At 35.0% G+C, this 20,274-nt stretch overlaps 1 protein-coding gene across 1 annotated transcript; it reads right to left on the bottom strand.

Moving 5' to 3' along the window:
* Positions 1-9,006: 9,006 nt before the first annotated feature.
* zgc:154075 (uncharacterized protein LOC556929 homolog) lies at positions 9,007-19,398 on the bottom strand. The gene is made up of 14 exons (XM_053482864.1): positions 19,239-19,398; positions 17,829-17,938; positions 17,592-17,676; positions 17,429-17,502; positions 16,844-16,903; positions 13,009-13,116; positions 12,842-12,898; positions 12,634-12,764; positions 12,464-12,518; positions 12,032-12,124; positions 11,721-11,855; positions 11,527-11,628; positions 11,112-11,273; positions 9,007-9,716 (listed from the first exon to the last, which is right to left on the bottom strand). The coding sequence occupies exons 2-14, from the start codon at positions 17,919-17,921 to the stop codon at positions 9,591-9,593; spliced, it is 1,281 nt and encodes a 426-aa protein (XP_053338839.1). The 5' UTR covers positions 17,922-17,938; positions 19,239-19,398; the 3' UTR covers positions 9,007-9,590.
* Positions 19,399-20,274: the final 876 nt, after the last annotated feature.

Here is a 20,274-nt window from a genome sequence, read left to right as displayed (position 1 = left end):
AGAAAGCTTACTAAACATAAATAATCCATCACTTAGCTTCAACCATGTCCTTAACATTTTAAAGATCTGTCTTCAAATCTTGTTACCTGTTCAACCTAATCTTTTCTATCATTAAATTTTTTTATTTTTTTTTTGGGGGGGGGGGATTACTACTGTAGCATGTCTGGATTCTGGACTCATCATAATACAGAATAAGCACTACTGACCTGACATTGTAAATGAAAAAAAAAGATATTATAATCATGGCTTCATTAAGTCCAGAATAGAACAGTTTGCATAATTATTTAAAGAACTCTGATGTACAACATGTAACTGTTTCTTATTGATTACAAAGTCCTGATTATTATGATATCTTTACTGATCTCCTGAATCCATATAATAGCTCATCTCAAGTGGTTTACTCAGTTAGGACCTCTGCGACCCCTCGGACTGCTGTTGATCCCAGCATCATTTGCAGCGATATCACCCCCAAACTCTGCAAACCATGAGAATTGCTGGCTGGATAAGCATTTTAAATCCAGATGTATTTGTTATCAAATATTCTATATACCAAAATATCAAATAAAATTAAAGTTAGATTACTTTATAATAAAGTATATGCTCTTATAGTACTGTCTTAAAATTTTTTAAAACTTTAACACAGACTGAATTTCTGTGTGTGTATGTGTACTGTATCTGTGTCTGAGTGTGCCGGCATATGTGTTTAGCTGTGCTTTTAGCTCCTTGAACAAAAGCATGGATTTATTACCGATCACTTGCAAAAAAGTTTCTGCGCTTGCTAATTCATGACACAAATCCAAACAAATCCAAACAGAATATGAGTCAGTTGGTGATTAATACTAATGATTAGTAGTATTGATATTAATACCATATACATAAATAGTTAATACTACTGTAGAATTTCACTAGAAGTCTTCTTTATCTTAAGCAATATCACTCTCACTCTTCTGCTGTATGGCCTTCTACTGATTGGATGAATGCCAAGATACATGAATACTCAGTACATGATTTGTAGAAATTTGTGCAAACCCTCCTTCAGGCTTTCGTTGCATGATTGAGTTTAGGTGGTGGAACCTGACTGGGCTGTTGAGTAACTTTGGCTTTTATTGCTCTAATAGGCTGTGATGGCTCAAGACACCCACTGCATTTTTCAACTGAGTAAGCTCTTTTGTAACCAGCAGCACCAATCAGGACTTAAGGGTTGGGCGACGCAAACACTGGTTGGTCCTTTCACTTCATGGCACCACAAGATCAGGAAGCCTTTTACGTGAACAGACACAAAGATTTACACACACACACACACACACACACTAAGAATGAATATGTATATCAGACACCAATGGCTCCAATGTTGTTTTTGTTGTCTGGGAGGAATTCTGTAAACGAATTTGTAAAATTGATTTATAAATATATACGTTTATGCACTGTAAACCTCAGATCAATCACACAGAGGATACAATAGGCTCTTTTCATAACATCTTTCTTTAAGAAAGATAAAAGTTTTTTATTTTTTTATTTAATCATTGTAAATTTATTTACAGACTGAGCAATGAAAACATTATTAAAAGGGACTGTGAATGTACATAACATTATTATTTACCAAAATCAAAATGTTTTAAGGGAATAAACCTCACAGAACAAAATATTTCCACCTTGCGTATCAATGATAATTATATGGTTCATTAAAACAATGTCACACATTTTATTTATAGTAAGGAAACACAAGCAACTTTATCCTTAAGGCACGTAGAGTTTCCCAGAAAGCAACAAAGTCATTCAACTAAATTAGTGGGCGAGGAAGTAGCAGGGATTAAAGTGATTTGGACTTGACAACAAATGACTTCATGGCAAGCAGCAGCTATAAAACTCAGTCAGGTGGGGGCTTGGAAAAAGAAAGGCATAATTAAGGCTGTTTGCCTAGGATACAGCAATAGAAGGATGGGCAACTCAATTACCCACAGTTCCAGGCTACAGAAAAAGCACAAAGTTTGTGCAGCCAGCATGGTTCCTTCCGCAGTGGATTGTGTGGAAAAGGCTAACACATTAATCTACTCCAAGAACAGTTTTTTTCTCTCTAAGGGGATGGGGTCAAAGCATAAAAGAAGCAGCACAAAAGATTGAGATGCCAAGCACAAAATGGAGTGAATACTGTTGTACTTGGAGGTTGCTAAAAATGTGAGCTACAATTTGGATAATTATTTTGGTCGGAAAAAAATAATGATAATAATTATATCCAAATTTTGGATATAAAATGTAATGTGCAATGTATTGAACCTTATTGTATATAATTATAATAGAAAAATAAACCATAATAAAGATACAGTATTGCTGCTTAAAACTTTCTGAATCTTCAGGAAGTTTTTTTGTAAACAGATTTGCACATACATCAACATGAAATTTATTAGTACACATGACACAGTTTTTATGCCCTATTACAGTGAAACTTTGGATTGCGAGGTGCAAAGATTTTAAAAAAATTTTGACTTGGAAAACGAACAAGTCTTGGTTTATGAGTACAGAGTATCATGCATCACGCATGCGCTTCTTGTTTTGGCGCCAAGCGTCAAAACAGTGTTTCCGTTGTGTGCACACATGTGTGTGTGTGTGTGTGTGAAAAGAGTGGAGGAAGACAAGGAGTAACTATAAGACAAGGGGGAGAGGGGAGCTTACTTTAGATTTTCACACACACACACACACACACAACATATTCTGTGAAGGGTCATAGCAGGGCACGAGCACACATTTACACAAGCTACAGGGCAAACATGCAATCCACACAGCCCCATCCACACAGAGCAGAGCCAGATTTAATCCCTCAGCCTGCAAGTAAACAGAATTAACCACAAAGCCACCACTACAGCTCACGTTATTTCCAGGTGGTCTCCCATCCAAGTGTTAACCAGGCTCAACAATGTGTACATACAGGTATATTTGTATTTATATTAATTATAAAATTGGTTCAGTCAACTATTTTTTTTTAGTTCAATTAACTATTATAATATATTATAATGGCTGTTTTTTGCCCACAGTTATATAGTTTATTGACACATCATGCTTTTATACTATGCAATTATAGTTACATTTAATGTTGTAAAATCCACAAAACAATTTAGGTTTTGTTATCATGATACAGCAGCCATAAAGAGTTATCCTCTCAGCAGTCTCTTTTTTAATTCTTGTTGAAATTCTTGGAACAAACAACCCTACAGTTTAGCAAGTAAGTGAAATATTTTGTCTTTAAGAACCACCTACTGTAATTGCAATTAGTGTCTGTGCATAAATAGTCAGTGAGTTTCTCAGCTCATGAGGTTATGAAGTGACTTGGCTGGATCTTGCATCATGGGAAAGATGAAAGAACTGCCAATGGACCTGCGTAATAAGGTAGTTGAACTTTAGAAAGCAGGAAAAATATATAAGAAGATCTCTCAACAGTTGAAAATGTCAGTCAGTACTGTTTAAACTCTGATAAAGAGGTGGAAAATAAGAGGTTCTGTGGATACTAAGCCACGGTCAGGTAGACCAAGAAAGACTTCATCTACTACTGTCAGAAGAATTGTTTGGGACACAAAGAAAAACCCTCGACAAACAACCCAGAGAGAAATATAGGCTGCTCTGGAAAAAATTGGTGGTGTTATTTCAACGAGCACAATAAGGAGGTACTTGAACACAAATGATTTTTGTAGATAAATATGGTTAGGTTGCCAGGAGAAAGCTGGTTACCAAGGTACTGTACGCCAGACAGTGCCTATACAGGCTTCACAGCTTCTGGAGCAGTCATAACCATAAACACTATGTTTAAGGTGAAAAGTACACCTTTTCCAATGTAAAGCATGGTGGTGGATCTCTTGTGTTTTAGGGCTGTGTGAGCTCAGTGGCAAGGGGAAGTTAGTGAAAATTAATGGCAAGATGAATGAAGCATGCTATCGGAAAAGACCGGCAGACAATTTGCATTCTACAGCATGAAAGCTGTGCATGGGACACTCTTGAATCTTCCAACATGACAATGATAAAAAGCACAAGGCCAAGTTGACCCTCCAATGGCTACAGCAGAAAATGGTGAAGGTTCTGGAGTGACCATCACACTCTCCTCAGGGAGTTCTCAAATGTGCAGTTCATGCAAGACAACGAGAAAATTTACAGCAATTGGAGGCATTTTGCCAAGAAGAATGGCCAGCTATAGCACCTGAGGAAATTAAGGACCTTGTGCACAATTATTACAAAAGACTGTATGCCATCATTGATTCTAAAGGGGGCAATACACAATATTAAGAATTAAAGATATGCAAACCTTTGAACAGGGATTATTTCCTAATTTTCTTTATGGTCTAAAGCCATAAAGCTGTAGTATGCTTTACAGTCATAACTACAATCAGAAGCTGTTGTATAAACTTAATCAACAGACCCATTTACTTTGGTGAATTTTAGCTGTTAAGTGGACATCTATATATGTTTATATATATATTATATATGTTTAAAGTGTATATGTTTTAATCATACAATAATTTGCATAATTAAAGTTGAGTTATATTATCAAAAAATAGTAAAAATAGTAAAACATATTAAGTCCATTTTACTTTTTAATATCTCCAAACATCATAAGCTCCCCTTTTTTTTGGTATGTTTTTATGATTAATCACATTCAGGGCTGGCAGATAAAGCCATATGTGTGAAGGAGTGCTTAGTCATGTGTGGAGCTGGTGTAAGTGAGGAAGCAGTGGCCGGGACGCCTGTGGATTTGAGAGCTGCACATTTACAACCAGATCACCCCTCCATTCCAGCCAGACCTTCATGGCTTACTTCCTGTGACTCATACTTACTTACAAAGTCATGTTTTACAGTAACGCTCATACTTACATTTTTTTAAGCTGAGCATTTTGCTAAATAAATAGAAATACTAATAAATACTAATAAATGATCTTCACACAAAATAATTGCATCATTGACAAAGGTATGTGATTATGCACTTCAGCAGCGTAGACAAATCTGACTAGGTACACTAAGTCTTTCCAACAATATTTGCTAAATTAAAAGAATAAGCTTCTTTTATTTGAACAACCATGTACTCACTGATGACTAATTGCTTATGGTTCTAACTGAAACCCTGAATTAAACTGCTATGGATCTGTATAACAAGTGAGGATCCTGTTGATGATGACACACACACTTGAATGGCACACATCATTTCCTGTAGGCCCTGCCCTTAAACTCATTCGGTTAAGCTTATTTATTGGCAATAATTACAAAAAGCTTGTTTCCATGAGTGATCACTGTGATTCTTTTTTAATGTGACAGTTTGTGCATGTTTTCCATCTGAATGGGTGGATGTATAAGTCAGCTCAGTAAAATGCTTTTATTAAATTGGGAGAAAGAATTCAAAGTCTTTCATCATCTGTAAATACACCTACTTACCCTCCTTCACAGTCACATGTGTGTCACAGCGGAAAAGGTGTAGCAAATTTTTTTTTCCGGACAAATTATGATTATGAAATATTCAGTACTTTAAGACTAAGGAAACATTTAGAAAAGAGGGTGGCAAACTCATTTGCTAAATGAATGAACATTCGACCCAAAGTGGTTTTACGGTAGATGTATTTTTAACTATTCCTTTTACCACATACTGTATTACCATAATCTATTCAAATAATTTGGCATAACTGTTGTTTTAGAAATTAATTAATAAGAAAGCATGGATTCAAGCATATTGTACAGAAAACAAAATCTTTGCTTTTTTTTTGGGAGGGGGTGTTATTTATTTTCATTTGCATCCTACAACCAGTGTTTTTAGGCCCACGATTTTCCCATGGAATTTCCTGTGGACTGGTCGTTTTGTTAAATGATTGGAGACTGGCCACTATTACAGTATCTATGTTTAAAAATTAATAGAACAGGTCAGATGTTGAAAAGATGTGCTGAAAAACACAGGCAAATCATCTCTTACTGCCAATGAAAAAAGAAATCTGGCCAATAGCAGTTCTTTGGACAGAATTTAACAGTTAAATTCTGACACTGGACACACCTCCAGGATTGGAAGATCGAATCTAGCTTCCGGTCTATTTTCATAAAGTTGGCATTGCTCTTTCTATTCTTTGTGGGTTTCTTCTAGACACTCTGGTTTCCCCACGGTACATGTGTTAAAGGCCAATTAGTGACACTACATAATACAGGCAGGAGGAAACCAATACTTGTGTGGCTGAATCACACTCCAAAATCTAGTGCCTTCCCAGAAGTATGTCTGTTATTATAATAGCAAAGAGGGAAAATTAATCTGAAAGGGGATGTTCAGGAGGCACATATGACTGTGATTGTTAAATGTCCACAAACTTTGATGCATTACTACGTCTGCGATTTCATCATGGACAGCAAGTTAGAACAAAGAGAGCGAACGTGGAATTCTGCGTGAAACTGGGCAAAGAAAGTTTACGGCAAGTCATTTGAGGTATTTTGAGTGGCTTGCATTTAAAAAGACCATCACAGAATGATGAAAAGAGATCAGGGAACCCTTCCACAAGCTCAACCCCCGAAAATGTTGAAACCATAAAAAAAAAATTGTGCATGTTGATCGTCAGAAATCTTCCTTACCCGCCCTACTCGCCAAATAATAATGTAGTATGAAAAAGTAATAAGTAATAAAGTGCTTTCTTGTAAACAGAGCTAATCGCTAAACCTTTTTTTTGCACAATATAAAGAGAAAAATCCGACAGCTTGTTGTCTAATGACATTTTTTCACAAATCACAAATATGATGTTGGTAAAATTGAAAAGGCAGATTTGGGTTATTGAAGGAAGCACTCTAGAATACTGTATGTAATCAATATCAAGAGAAAGAGCACATGATTTCTCATTTAGTTTATTCTGATACTATACTTTACCTGTCTTGATCCAAACACAAAATGCAGCTTATAGACATAAATCAGAGGCAAAAGCACAGCTGCAGAGCATGCTAAAGTTTCAGAAGTCAATACAGGAACAACTGGATGAGGAAAAGAAAACTTTGGAAAGCTTAAAGAGAGAGAGCACTATTTTCTTTCTATAGCGAACATTTGTCTTACAGTTTAGGAAGTACGGCGTTTATTTATTTGTCTGCTTATAAACGATCTTGTTGACCAGTGCTCTACCACAGAGTACCAAACCCTGAGAGTAAGTCTATTTTAGGACCAAATTAACAAGGTTTGTTTTAGATGCTGATCAAATGCAAACCTAAAACGTTATATTCAGATGATATTCACATCTCTTGAGAGTGACATACATTTAAATAAATTGTTAAAACGCAGCTAAAACAATTCATACATTTGTAGAAACAAATTACAGAAGTGAAGTTTTTTATTTATTTTTATTTTTTTTACAAAAATAGAAAATTGCATTGTAGTAGTTAGCACTGTCGCCTTCCCGGCCAGTCTCTGTGTGCATGGAGTTTGTATGTTCTCCCCGTGCTTGGTGGATTTCCTCCGGGTACTCCAGTTTCCTCCCACAGTCCTAAGACATGCAGATTAGGCTAATCGGTGTTCCCTAATTGCCCGTAGTGTGTGAATAAGTGTATGTGTGTGTGAAAACAGTTCTAAAAAATGACAAAATAACTATGCAAAGTGATTTAACAGGCCGTCACCATGAATTTGACTGGCTGCTTAGACGACTGTGTTAGTGCTATTCTAACAAACAAGCAAAAGCTAATTTCATTAAATAAAGCCAGGTTCTATTAACACATCTATATGAAATAAAAATTTATTTTTACAGAGCTTTTAACAATGGTCATTGTCGCAAAGCAGTTTAACGGTATCGAAGGAAAATCATAGAAATGTGTATTAAATGTAAGAAAATGTGTATGAATCAAAATGATCCGATTTTCCCTGATGCGCAAGCCTACATGCTTTTTCAAAGCAGAGAAGTCCATTAGGAAAAAAAGCAAGTGCTTCATTTTCATGCATATTTGTCTAAGCCGGCATGTTGAAACATTTTAGAGTAAGGGCCAGAGAAGCGCTTCCTCAATTTTCACACTGGCAGTCTGATGGCTCATAAAAAATTTAATAGCATGTGGATAGTTAACCAACTAACTACAATGTGTAGCATGAGATTATGACCAAGGACAAATTGTCCTGATTCATGATAGTATTTTGAAGTTGATTGGATGCCAAGCTGAACACCAAAAACCGATAATAAACCGAGCACAGGGGATTGATATATAGCACTGAGTCACTGGCTGAATGAGAGACCAAGCCCAAACTGTAATAAAGTAATTTAAAGATCTAAATAAATATGGAAGAAAATTTAACTTTTTTCTTGTAACCAAGTCAAAAATATGAAATTTCTACTCGAAATTACTCGAGTAAAGTATAAATATTAGGTAAAAGTGTACTTGGGTATAGTAACAAAGTACAGTGGCTCAAGTGTTGCCTTTGGATATTACACATATGCAGACTATAAGGAAGGATAATAAAGTAAATAAAGACAAAGATCAAGGTGGATTTAAGAGTAATGACGTTCACAGAAGCTGATCAACAACAGGACTAATGAAGTGCTTACTACACAAGTCTCCCTCCACTCCAAGGTAAACCTGACAGCACAGCATTTAATGGCTGTTGCTCAAGCCACTAACCCTTTATACAGTTATTTAGTGTACTATAGCACATCTGTCAGTTTACGCAAAGTGTTCCTTCTGCCATCTGCAGGATTTAAAATATGACTACAATCTCATAAAAACACTGCTCCTCAACAATGGGCTCAAAGTCCAGCCCTACCTCTGCAACATGAAACCATGAAACCACCCACGACACAGTATAGTAACGTGCTTAAAAACATAAACTGTTCCAACACTTAACCTTTGACACACTAGCAGAAGAAAATGGTTCCTACCTGACTAAATCATAAGTCCAATGTTTTACCTGAAACAATCCTGGCTCAGATTTCCAAGAGCTACAGTGTACATTGTGTACTGAAATCCATACTCGTCAGAAAGTAACGTGTAGGGACATGCTTTACTCTTTTAAGCTGTACAAAACAACCAAGAAAGTGTAAACATGTAGGATGGTTCATTTCAACATTTATTCATATAAATGGAGGGAAATAATTAAGGACACATAAAGGATGAATACATATACTGCAGTTCTTAACTTAATTGTTTTATACATGTTGATTATTTTAATCTACTGTGCTTATTTTGTTCTATTAAGAGACAAATGTAAAACTTATACCTTATTAGTTAATCTCTAAAAATCCCAGTACACAAAACAAAAGAAAATTTACTTGATGTTAGTAAATAGACATTCATCATTTTATTTTCCCCATTTTTTGTTTTAAGTACTTTCCTTCTAAACCACGGATACTAAACTCAGGAGAGTAAAGGTTAAAGTGCTCCCTCTAAAACACGTGAGGTCAGGAATGACTTTTTGGACTGCTGAGTCACAATGCAATGAAACACAACACAATTTGAAACACAATTTGCCTACATTAACTGGTATTGACATGGAAGAGAGGTAATGTTATCACAGATCACAGTCATTATTGGCTCCTGAACGCATATGCTTCCTGCAGAATAACTCAGACAAACCAAAACATAAAGTCAGTCATAAAAATAAAAGAAGCTTTGGTGTTCATCATTTAGTCATGATCAGTCGCACACATCACAACTCTGTTCTCGAGACGGGAACGTTCAGCTTCAAACACCAACCTGTGACTTGCCAGTGTTTCCTTTGGTCCGGAATGGGTCAGCAGTGGGTTTCCGTTCTAAGCAGTGAAACACAAAACCATATGTTACTTTTAAAATAAATACTAAATATATAGAACTAAATAAATATAAAAACTTAAAAAAAAAATGCACATAGGTACTGAATTAAAATTTAAAAAGGTCTGGTCAATAAAATTTCAGGTTTGTGTGAGAAATCAAACCCATATTTACAGTCATTCTAAATCTATATAAAAAAAAAACAATTTATCATTTAAGGAGCATTTTAATATTATTTTAAATTTTCAGTAACTACGTTAAACGTGAACAATTTGAAGTTTTATGGACTTGTATATATCTTCTTATTTTTTATGGAATACAGACAACAATCAATCTTTAGTGAATATTTATTTGCACAGGCTTTGAGTAAATTAATATAAAAAGACTCTGTAATACTGCTCTCAGTTTGAGTATTTTACCCTCACCCAGAACTGCTACAGGTATGTTTGCTCGAACAAGCCATGTTTTTTTTCCCCTCATAGTGGCGCTTCACATCCATATAGTCTTTTTCCCCCTTTTATCCCATGTTTATCCCTGTCTGACCTGGGGATGATTCTCTCTACCTCGACTGGTGTTGGCAACTGTTTCTCTGGGGACTTGACAGTTCGATAGTTCAGGATTGGAACTTTCTACAAGTCTACCTGAGTCTCCAATAACTACCTGGACTCCATATTAACATCAATTAACATCAACTATTATGACTGAACTGCCTGCCACCTAACACACTGTATAAATGCAGATCATTTCCTGCTTTCTGGTTCACCTAAAATGAGGATGGGTTCCCTGTTGAGTCTGGTTCCTCTCAAGGTTTCTACCTATTACCATCTTAGGGAGTTTTTCCTTGCCACTGTCTCCCTCGGCTTGCTCACCAGGGACAAACTGACCATTTTCATTCATACACATTCACATTTCATACAAACTTAAATAATTCTTTTGATTGTGTAAAGCTGCTTTGCGACAATGACAATTGCTAAAAGCACTATACAAATAAAATTTAATTGAATTACATTGAATTTAATTGAATTATATTGTATTGTATTGCAGAGCTAGACAGAGTTTTGTGCTTCCCTTAAACAAAAAAAATGCATTTTTGTCATTTGGTCCTATTCAGGAAAGAGGAAAAAAAGAAACTGATAAGGAAATTACTATGTGCAACTGCCTTGCTGAAACTCCGCAAGATTAAATGTTACTATGTTAAGTCTACAATTTTTAAGTTTTACAATTGTTATAAACAAGAGTCATTGTGGTATAAGAGAGATTCCAGGATATGCTGTAACTGGAAAGTAATCAGCTTTCCATAATATCCATACCCATCATGTTTTATCCCTTACAATAATTACAAATGTTATAAAATATGAGTCCAGAAATAGGAAGTGCAAGTGATTTAAGTCACTAACCGCCACAGCTGAGACGAAGGCGTCAACGAGATGATAATCTGCAACACCATGACCCCCTGTAACGAAGCTTCCAGGTACCTTCACATCAACTGTGTGCTTTGTGGACGTCTGAGTGAGAAAATCGAAGACTTTGATCTGGCGGCCATCATAAGTCAGCTCCCCCTGCGGAACATTTAACAGAGATTTAACATACATACATAAACCAATCAAACAATAAATAAATAAAACAGCATCACTTCAGACCCTAAAGGATTAAATGAATGAATGAATGAACAAAAAACCAATGCAAGTAAATAACTGTCATATAATATAGTAGTCATATATACTGTAATAGTATTATATAATACTATTACATAATAATGTCATATAATAGTAGTACATACGTCTACCTTAATATAATGTAAATACATCCTACCTTACTGCCATAGATGCTTGTATGGCGCTGACATATCTCCTCCGTAAATGCCACCATGCTAAAAGACGCAGTGAGGCCTCCTTCAAATTCCATGTTAACAACCTAAAAAAAAGAGAACCTTTAGCTCATATTTGTTGAAAGATATTGTATGTTTTTGGATACTTGACCAATTTTATGGGAAAAAAAAACCTTACCTGATTTGAACACACATCGTTGTCACACTCATAAACACAGCGCCCATATGGACCTGTTTTCAAGGCCTCAGCTACTGACTCAATATCAACAACTGAATTTCTGCACACAACTGACACTGGCCATCCCACCCATCCCTAAAAAATTAAAAGCACCCAGCAATTAGCAAGATATGTCTTTACCAAGCGACTCTTTTCCAGAATAGCAACTTAATATAATTTTAATCTATATAGTATGCATATGAAGAATGTAACAGGCATAGCATTCTGGTTCAGAGGCAGAAAAGCAGAAATGCAGCTTGAGTAAATTTTACCTTTTTAACTCTGTCCAGGTAGATTTTCTTTGCAGAATACGAACAGTCTGTCTCAACAGAACATTCTAAGCACCGATTTGCTGCTCCTGGTGGCTACACACACACACACACACACACACACACACACACTATTTTAGTACATAGATTTTGGTTGAGCCCACATAAGTGACAACAAAACTAAACTGAGGGGCTTTCAAACCAAACACATGTTAAATGTTGCCAACTAGTAAATTCTTTTTTAGTAATCACAAACTTTTGAGAATCGACAACATACTATCAATTTCTAAATAACTGTTCATATTGAAAAGAAATTTATGGATTTGTGAAAAAGGACATTATGAAGATTAATGTTTGTTTAGTAGTTGATACAAATTTTTCATCCCACCTTCTCATATGATATTACAAAACAACGTCATTCAGTTGAAAACTAACCTTGTTTTCTTTTCGGAAATGGCTGAGGGATCCAAATGATGAAACTTTTATACACCTGTAAATTATAAAAAACAAGAAATCCATTAAAGTAAAATTTTAAAAAACTGTGTACTTTTAAACAAAAGCAAACAGGTAGAACAGATTTTGTGTTTTGTGTTTATGATCTAAACCTCCGTCCTCCAGCCCAGTGATGAATCAAGTCCAGGTCATGGCAGGATTTGGCTAAAAGAGCAAAAGAGCTTTCTGCCTCATTTCTCCAATTTCCTCTCACAAAGGAGTGAGCAAAGTGATAAAAGCCCACCTGACACAAAGATCATACAGATCAATACAAATTAATCTAAACTATGCATTATATGCTTATCCCAGAATTTATCTTACTGGTTCAAAGTGTTGGATATGAATGACATCCCCAATTGCTCCACTGTCAATAAGCACCTGCAAAATAAAGGTAAATCCATATTTCCCAAGTCTTACTGTGGTAACAAACATCTCTCTTGAAGTCACTGTTGCAAATTCAGACAGTGAAGACACCAAACTGTGTTTACTTTTATTTTTCTGATGAACGGGTCGTACTGGAGAACATGGCACACTGTTAGTATCACACCGCTTTGAATACAAGTCTCAGCAATCTCTGTACAGTCCTCTAGAGTCACCTAGACACAAGAATAAAAACGTAAGATATAGTAGATATAGTTAATTTTTCATCAAAAGACATTATACAAAACAAATATGTGGAGAAACCCTTAAAAACAAAGGTTTCTACAATACAGTGGCATCCATAACACTCCAAACCACATAAAAAAAGCAACTAAATTAAAATAAGAAATAAACACAGTGCCTCTAAAAATTATCTTGTGCATACAAGATGATATCTTGTGCAAGAACAAGTTATCCTGTGTGTACATTGTTTCTATCCACAAACCAAGTAACCTCTTTAAATAAAGAAATAATACACATTGTAAATCAACAGTGTCAACAGAAATAAAAATAGCCCAGCTGTTTTTATGTAAAAGATAACTTTTGCACACAAAATAACAACTCGTTCCCACCAGATAACAAGTGCAAACAAGATATACAACTTGTGCACAGATAATAATAACTTTTTCCCACAATATAAAAAGAAACCACATTATTTGGGACTTTAGGGGCTCCATAGAAATAAACAGAAAATTTTCAATAATAGAATATTTAAAAACAACAAAAGTAAATATCTTAAGTGGCGAAATATCTTAGTCTTGTCTAATGAAATGTGTGTTCAGATAACATTCCTGTAGATTTTCCCTATAATGGATCAATAGGTTTTTCCTCAAAGGTTTTTCGCTCTAGTATACACTGGTGTTAAAGCAAAAAGAGGACAGATCAAATACTAACACTTTAAAATTCTTTTTAAATGTTCTAAATTGCACTCATGTTGTCATGAGTAATATGATTTGTAATTGTTTTAAAAAATGTTGCAAAATAAAAAAAGAATTCACTAGTGCTCTCAGACATTTGGGCTCCATAAAGAACTACAGCTTCCTAAACTGAAACTGGTGCTTTATTTGCAAACTTTTAAACCACCAGTAAGTTTCTAGCACTTCAAACAGACAAAAAGGAAAAATATGATACATTTAAAGTGGAAAAAAGCACATTTATTAACAATTTATTACCAATTTTCCATAAGAAGAATAATAAATGTAAACCTTGACTTGATCAACTTCAGGTCATTACATTTCATGGCTAAATCCCATACAGAATATACTGTACTGTCAAGTTTAAACTAGTGGGGTTTTTTTCTGTTTAAAGCATTTAGCAGATCCCTCCTCCAGAGTGACTTACAGTAGTGCTTTGTTGTCTCTATTAAAAGCACATCCTTGTAAAGGATGGATAATTTATTTCTTGTCACAAGGAAAAAAGATGTTTAAAGACCTGGTCCATTTTTTTTTTTAATGATGAAAGCTGGCTCTTAAATTAGCTATAAACCTTCTTTGAATTCTGGGCAATACTCTGACCACATCGGCTGAGACACAAGAAATAAACAGCTTCCCTCTGTGGCGTGCACTGTGTGCATGATCACCTCATTACAGAGTACACTGTTTAAAAATAATAATAATAAAAAATAAATAAATAAGGGAAAATCTGGCTGCACTGGTGCCTGCAAAAAACAGCAAATATTTAAAAAATGGAACACTGTGAGAAAAAAATAAACATTAATAACCATAAAATAATCTGTATTATATGTGCCACAAATACAATATATAGGCTAATTTATTTTACAGTCAGAAATTAAGTCTGCCAAGTAATTTGCTGTAATTTAACAGGAATAAAAGGAAAAACAACAGAAGTTTACAAAAAAATTACTTAAATAATAATTAGTAAAATACTGTTCATTTATGACACTAATGATAAATTGATACCTAAATAAAGCAAAAAAAGTTTAAAAGGCCATTTCCTTTAACCTGGTTATTTTGTAAGCTCCACTTTAACATATTTAGAATAAAACTTACAATAAACTCTTGCTGAGTTTTCTAATCAGGAACATGACTACCTGTATTAGAAAGATAATACAGTGTGACTGATACACACACAATACTACTTTCATTTCTGTTGCCAAGGAGGGTGTGTATAGTGCGTAAGCTTCTACTGGAGGCTAGATAATCACGTCTATACATTCACACTGCATTCCTAGGCACCACCCCACAAGCATGTGCTGTGTTGCTCATCAAAACATGGGCGATGCTATGGAAGCAGTGTGCTCTTAGCCCTACGTCAGCATGAGCGGTGTCAGCGGGTGTGGCTCTGTTTGAGCCATAATTTTACCATATTTGTACATATTTTTCTGTAAAATACAATTTACATTTAGGCATTTGGCAGACGCTCTTATCCAGAGCGACTTACATTATTTTATTTTTTTTCTGATTATACATCTGAGCACTTGAGGGTTAAGCTCAAGGGCCCAACAGTGGCAACTTGGTGGTTGTGGGGTTTGAACCTGGGATCTTCCGAACCGTTGTCCAATGCCTTAATCACTGAGCTACCCCTGGCCCCAGTGTCCGGATTAATAAAATTGTACAAAGATATCAATTTTGTAAAATTGTCATAAAATTTCTTTTATAAAATTTTTCTTTACCAATAGACGTTATGAATCGATAAATTATTAATCTTCATATTAGATGATAGCAAGAAGGAATTTTTTGTCCTTGGTTCAAGTTTTATTCAAACAGTTCTAGCAGCAAAAGTCAGTGTTTCTGACAATGTGTCAGTGCTGCTATATATAAGATCTTGCTTATTTGAGTTAAGCACATTGATTTGCTCGACCCCTCTCTCACACAATACCATGCAGACCCAAAACCTGACAAATTGCAGTTTTTATTCATAGTTTTTTTTGTCAAATAACAGCTAATATAGTGTCCAAATATGATAAAATAATGTAATGTTACAGTCAAATATTGTAAAATACTAATAAGTAATTGAAAAGATATGTATTTTCAGGCAGATATCATACAGTTTACACCTTGTTTTTTACACCGTGTTTTTTTTTTTATGAGTGACATGTAAATTAAAAAGGTCTTATAAAAAACAGCCTTTTTTACAGTATAGATCTTTTTAATCTCATTTAATACAAACTTAATTCACCTTTTTTCTACTATGACTTGGCATTTGCCGCTGTAATTACACTGCTAAATATTTGGACTGGCATATAAGTGATTTAGAATATCTAGTCTTGCATTTCTGCCCTTTTACTGTTGTTATGTTGTGCTCCTTAACTTCTGTATATGCTTAAGTGATTAATAGCCACAAGCAAAAACATTTGGCTTATATATTCACATACAATATTACAATATTAAGTGTTGGCAGAAAACCCCAAATTAATTAAAGTTTGAATTTTGCCACAGCAACATCTAACAGTTTCTTATAGGCTATGACACTAATATGACTGAAATACAAACACTGTTTAACTTTGTCCTTGTTGTTAGATATTTATTGGTTCCCATCCCAAAGAGGTTAATAAAAAACAGATGCTGTTTTGCATTAGTCAAGAAACAGTAAACAAATAAAATGTAATAATTAACCATTTATAACACCCATGTGTTGTGAGTATTGTATTAAGATATGCAACAATTTGCAATTGAAAATTGGGTATCAACAAGCCATTTCAAGAATGTTTTCTTGTTTACCTTACAAACAATATAGCCCTTTAAAGTCCAAAAGGTAGCATTTGAGCATGAGAAAACTGCTGCATTAGGATTAGGAGAGTCAGCATTAATATTAAAGAGTTTTTTCCTGTCACCAATGTGTAAGATGACTTTAACACAGCTAACCGTTTAAAAGTTAATCTTAAAATATTTTCTTTTAAAAAGGAAAAAAAATACAAAAAATTAATCAGAAGAGCATATTTACCGCCATTGGCTTCTCCAGAAGTATATGATAACCCTTCTTCGCCAAAACTACTGCAGGTTCCTGCAAATCAAATATCATCTTTATAGTTACTTTTTACACTACAGTCAGCACTTCAAGGACAAGTGCAAAAAATCTATATCATAGTATATCAGTTTATATTGAAAACCGTGATATTGGGTTATATAACTCATTCGAAGTATTGGGTATTTTCCCCCAACTATGACTACTGTGCCAAGTTCATGAAAAAAATGAAAGAAAAAAGAAATCTTTGGTTTGAGTCCACCTAAAATCTTAGAAGGAGCCCTGCAAATCTATACAACGTTATGGTTGTTAATGATTACATTATAATCCTATAATAAAATAACTTCATCCTAATAGGAGTAAATCACATGGGCTTATTGAATGGTTTGATGATTATAAAATTGGTCGTAAATCACATACTGCAAATTAATACTACATTTACATTTAGGCATTTGGCAGACGCTCTTATCTTATATATGCATTTGTGCAGTAGTTTTCTTCAACACAAGCAAAACCGTTTAGTCAAGCATTGATATGAATGATCACCTCAGAAAATGTACAAACCTTATGATGGCGATCTGGAGTGCAAATAAATACTGCATCTGCAAACTTCTCCCTTTGTGCTACACAGTGCCAGTCTGTACAAAGCCACGAGTAAAAATAGGTTTTAAAGCAGCACAGATTATTAAGGTAACTCATATAGATTTAAACACAGATCGACTGTTACCATCAAATACATTTTCTTCGGGCACGTTGTGACGCTCCTGGAGCTTCTTTCGTGCAAAAAGTCTTGGGTCAGCAATTCCAACAACCTATGGTAACCAAACAAGCAAGAAAACTCATAGAACCTCCTTAGATTCGCCTGCCTAAGTAATTGAGACAAAATGCTCACAACAGGACTACTTTGAAAGCTTGTTATTTGGCATATAAACTAAAAAACAACAGAATACAAAATTAGACATACTTTCAGGCGATCAGGGTGGACAGAGGCAAAGTCGGAGTATGTCTCACCGCGGTTCCCGGCTCCAACCACGATAACTTTAACAGGCGACTGCATGTTAGCATGAGCCTAGTCTGTAAAGATATTAAAGTGGGTTAGCAGCCTATATTTATTATATGAATTATAGGCTTATCATCATGACTGAAATTACTGCATCAAGGAGAATTTAGGATATTTTAAATTACAAGAATTGGTTTAAAATTGTCCAACACATTAATAAAACCACTAAGGACTGTGCTGAGCCTTATAGAAGAAATGTGATCAGAAAAAGAAAAAAGAATTAATGAACAGAGATCACTTAAATGCTTAGTAAAGAACATGGTAAAAAACTCACAGTAAAAATCAAACTGCATTTAATAGTGAAAGTTAGGTCATTTGCACATGCGCAATTTGACAACAACTCAAGATTGGTATTGAATAGCTGTGTGGCCATCTTAGTGAGATTAATGAGGAAAAAAAAACATTTACATTTGCTAGCGATCATCATAAAGATTGGACTTTGTAATAATGGAAAAAGGTTATGTGATGAGTCCAGATTGACACTATACCAGAGTGACAGGTGTGTCAGGCTAAGGAGGCAATATATAAATATATACTGATTGACATTTGCCGAAGACATAAAGTACAGTATGGTGACGAGAGAAAAACAGATAAATTGTGCAGATGGTTTAAAGAAGGCTGCATGCCCATAAACGTTAATTCCCGGCCGATGTGGCTCGGATACCACTGCAGTTGTACCCGTGAACATGCAGTGAGTTTAATTACTGATCTTTACAAATCAATGGATAACTTGTCACCAACTTGCTGAAGACACACATCTGTCCTGTACACACAATCATTCACCAACACCATTTGCACTTTACAAGAACTCAGCTGGGAGTTATCACCACATCTCCCTATACAGTCCTAAGCTTGTTCCAAGACATTCACACATGTTTGAGGCATTAAAGGAGTTCCTGGGAGGCCAGAGTTTTAGACATGTGCTCTATAATAATATATATATATAATATATAATATATTAACAGATAATGGCTCTAGCATGGCTCTAGCATATTGTGAAAACTAATTAATGCACTCATACGAGGTGTGGTGCACTCATACCAAAGACCAACAACCACATTAATTGTAGAATTTAGAGGTAGCATATTATGATATATATCTAAAAAATATATCTCTATTAAATAATGTTCTTATGAATGAATTAATGAAACAGTTCCCAAGCTTGTCGGTATTTGCACGAGCAGAATCGTTAAGTAACAACATAATTATAGTTATCGCGGATTGAAGAACACCTGTTATTTAAACTGCCTACAGAAAAATAAAACATGCTGTAAGAGCACCAACAACAAACACATGTTGACAACACGTACATACCAATCCAATTTTCTCACTTGGTCTTCACAAACACTCCTTGGAAAACATGTTAACAGAAAGAAATAAAGTATTTTGTATCTCAGTGTGAAGTTACTAATGTTATGTGCGACTCCGGAGCTTGTGCCGAATAGAAAGGGCGTTTACAAATACTGTATGTCAATACAAAAACCGCTTTTAGTCACGTGTCGTTTCTCTGAGAGTCATGTGACCAATGACAAGCGGTTGCCCCGATCACGTGATTGACACGTTCGCCATTCCAACTGGTTTAAAAAGGCACGTGCACATAGACGTCTCACTTTTCCAGCAGCTCAGGAAAAGGAGAAGACTACCCTTATTTTGAAAAATAAATTGTTCCAATAATATAATTGCTGTAATTGTTTTTTTAAATAGCTTTTTAAAAAGAAATTTAATTAGCACAGTGGATTTTTAAACACTTTATATGCAGACATGCGTCCATATTAATTGTGCTGCTTGAGATGATACGATCTATTTGGGGGACAATGTCCATGACATGTCTCCAGAACCTCTTTATGTGGAGACCAATAAAGGAGAGCTTAAAGAGCAGTGTGTGTCAATGTCCTGCTTGTGTCTAGATTGATGTCCACATGTGTATTCCAATAAACAATGGCACTAGACTCTTGCACAGTATATCTTTGTTCTTCCAGATACTGTTATTGTTATCTACCCGATACCTGTAAAGATTATCCGCCTCTTTTTTAAATCTATATTAATGTCTGAATAGTCAACTTTATTTTATTTACATTTGTTATTCATTCAAAGCTTACCGTTTGTCGACACCCTAGATGCTTTAAGGAACACATGTAAAATCAGTGGCTTGAGCAATTTGTTCTGCATTACTTAAAAATAATGTATTATCATCTGCCAGTTGACTAATTATAATATGTCTGTTTCCAATACTAACTCCCTGCGCACAGCTTTCATTGAGATGGACTGAAAAAAGTTGGCCAGCTACAAGAAAGAGATATGGGGGAACTGGACAACCCTGTCTAATTCCTAAGGGAGCTACTAGCCAATC

The sequence above is a fragment of the Clarias gariepinus genome, chromosome 22, assembly GCF_024256425.1.
Source record: "Clarias gariepinus isolate MV-2021 ecotype Netherlands chromosome 22, CGAR_prim_01v2, whole genome shotgun sequence".
Lineage (NCBI taxonomy): Eukaryota > Metazoa > Chordata > Actinopteri > Siluriformes > Clariidae > Clarias > Clarias gariepinus.
The sequence above is the reverse complement of the archived record's forward strand: the minus strand, read 5'-3'. Positions and strand labels throughout refer to the sequence as shown.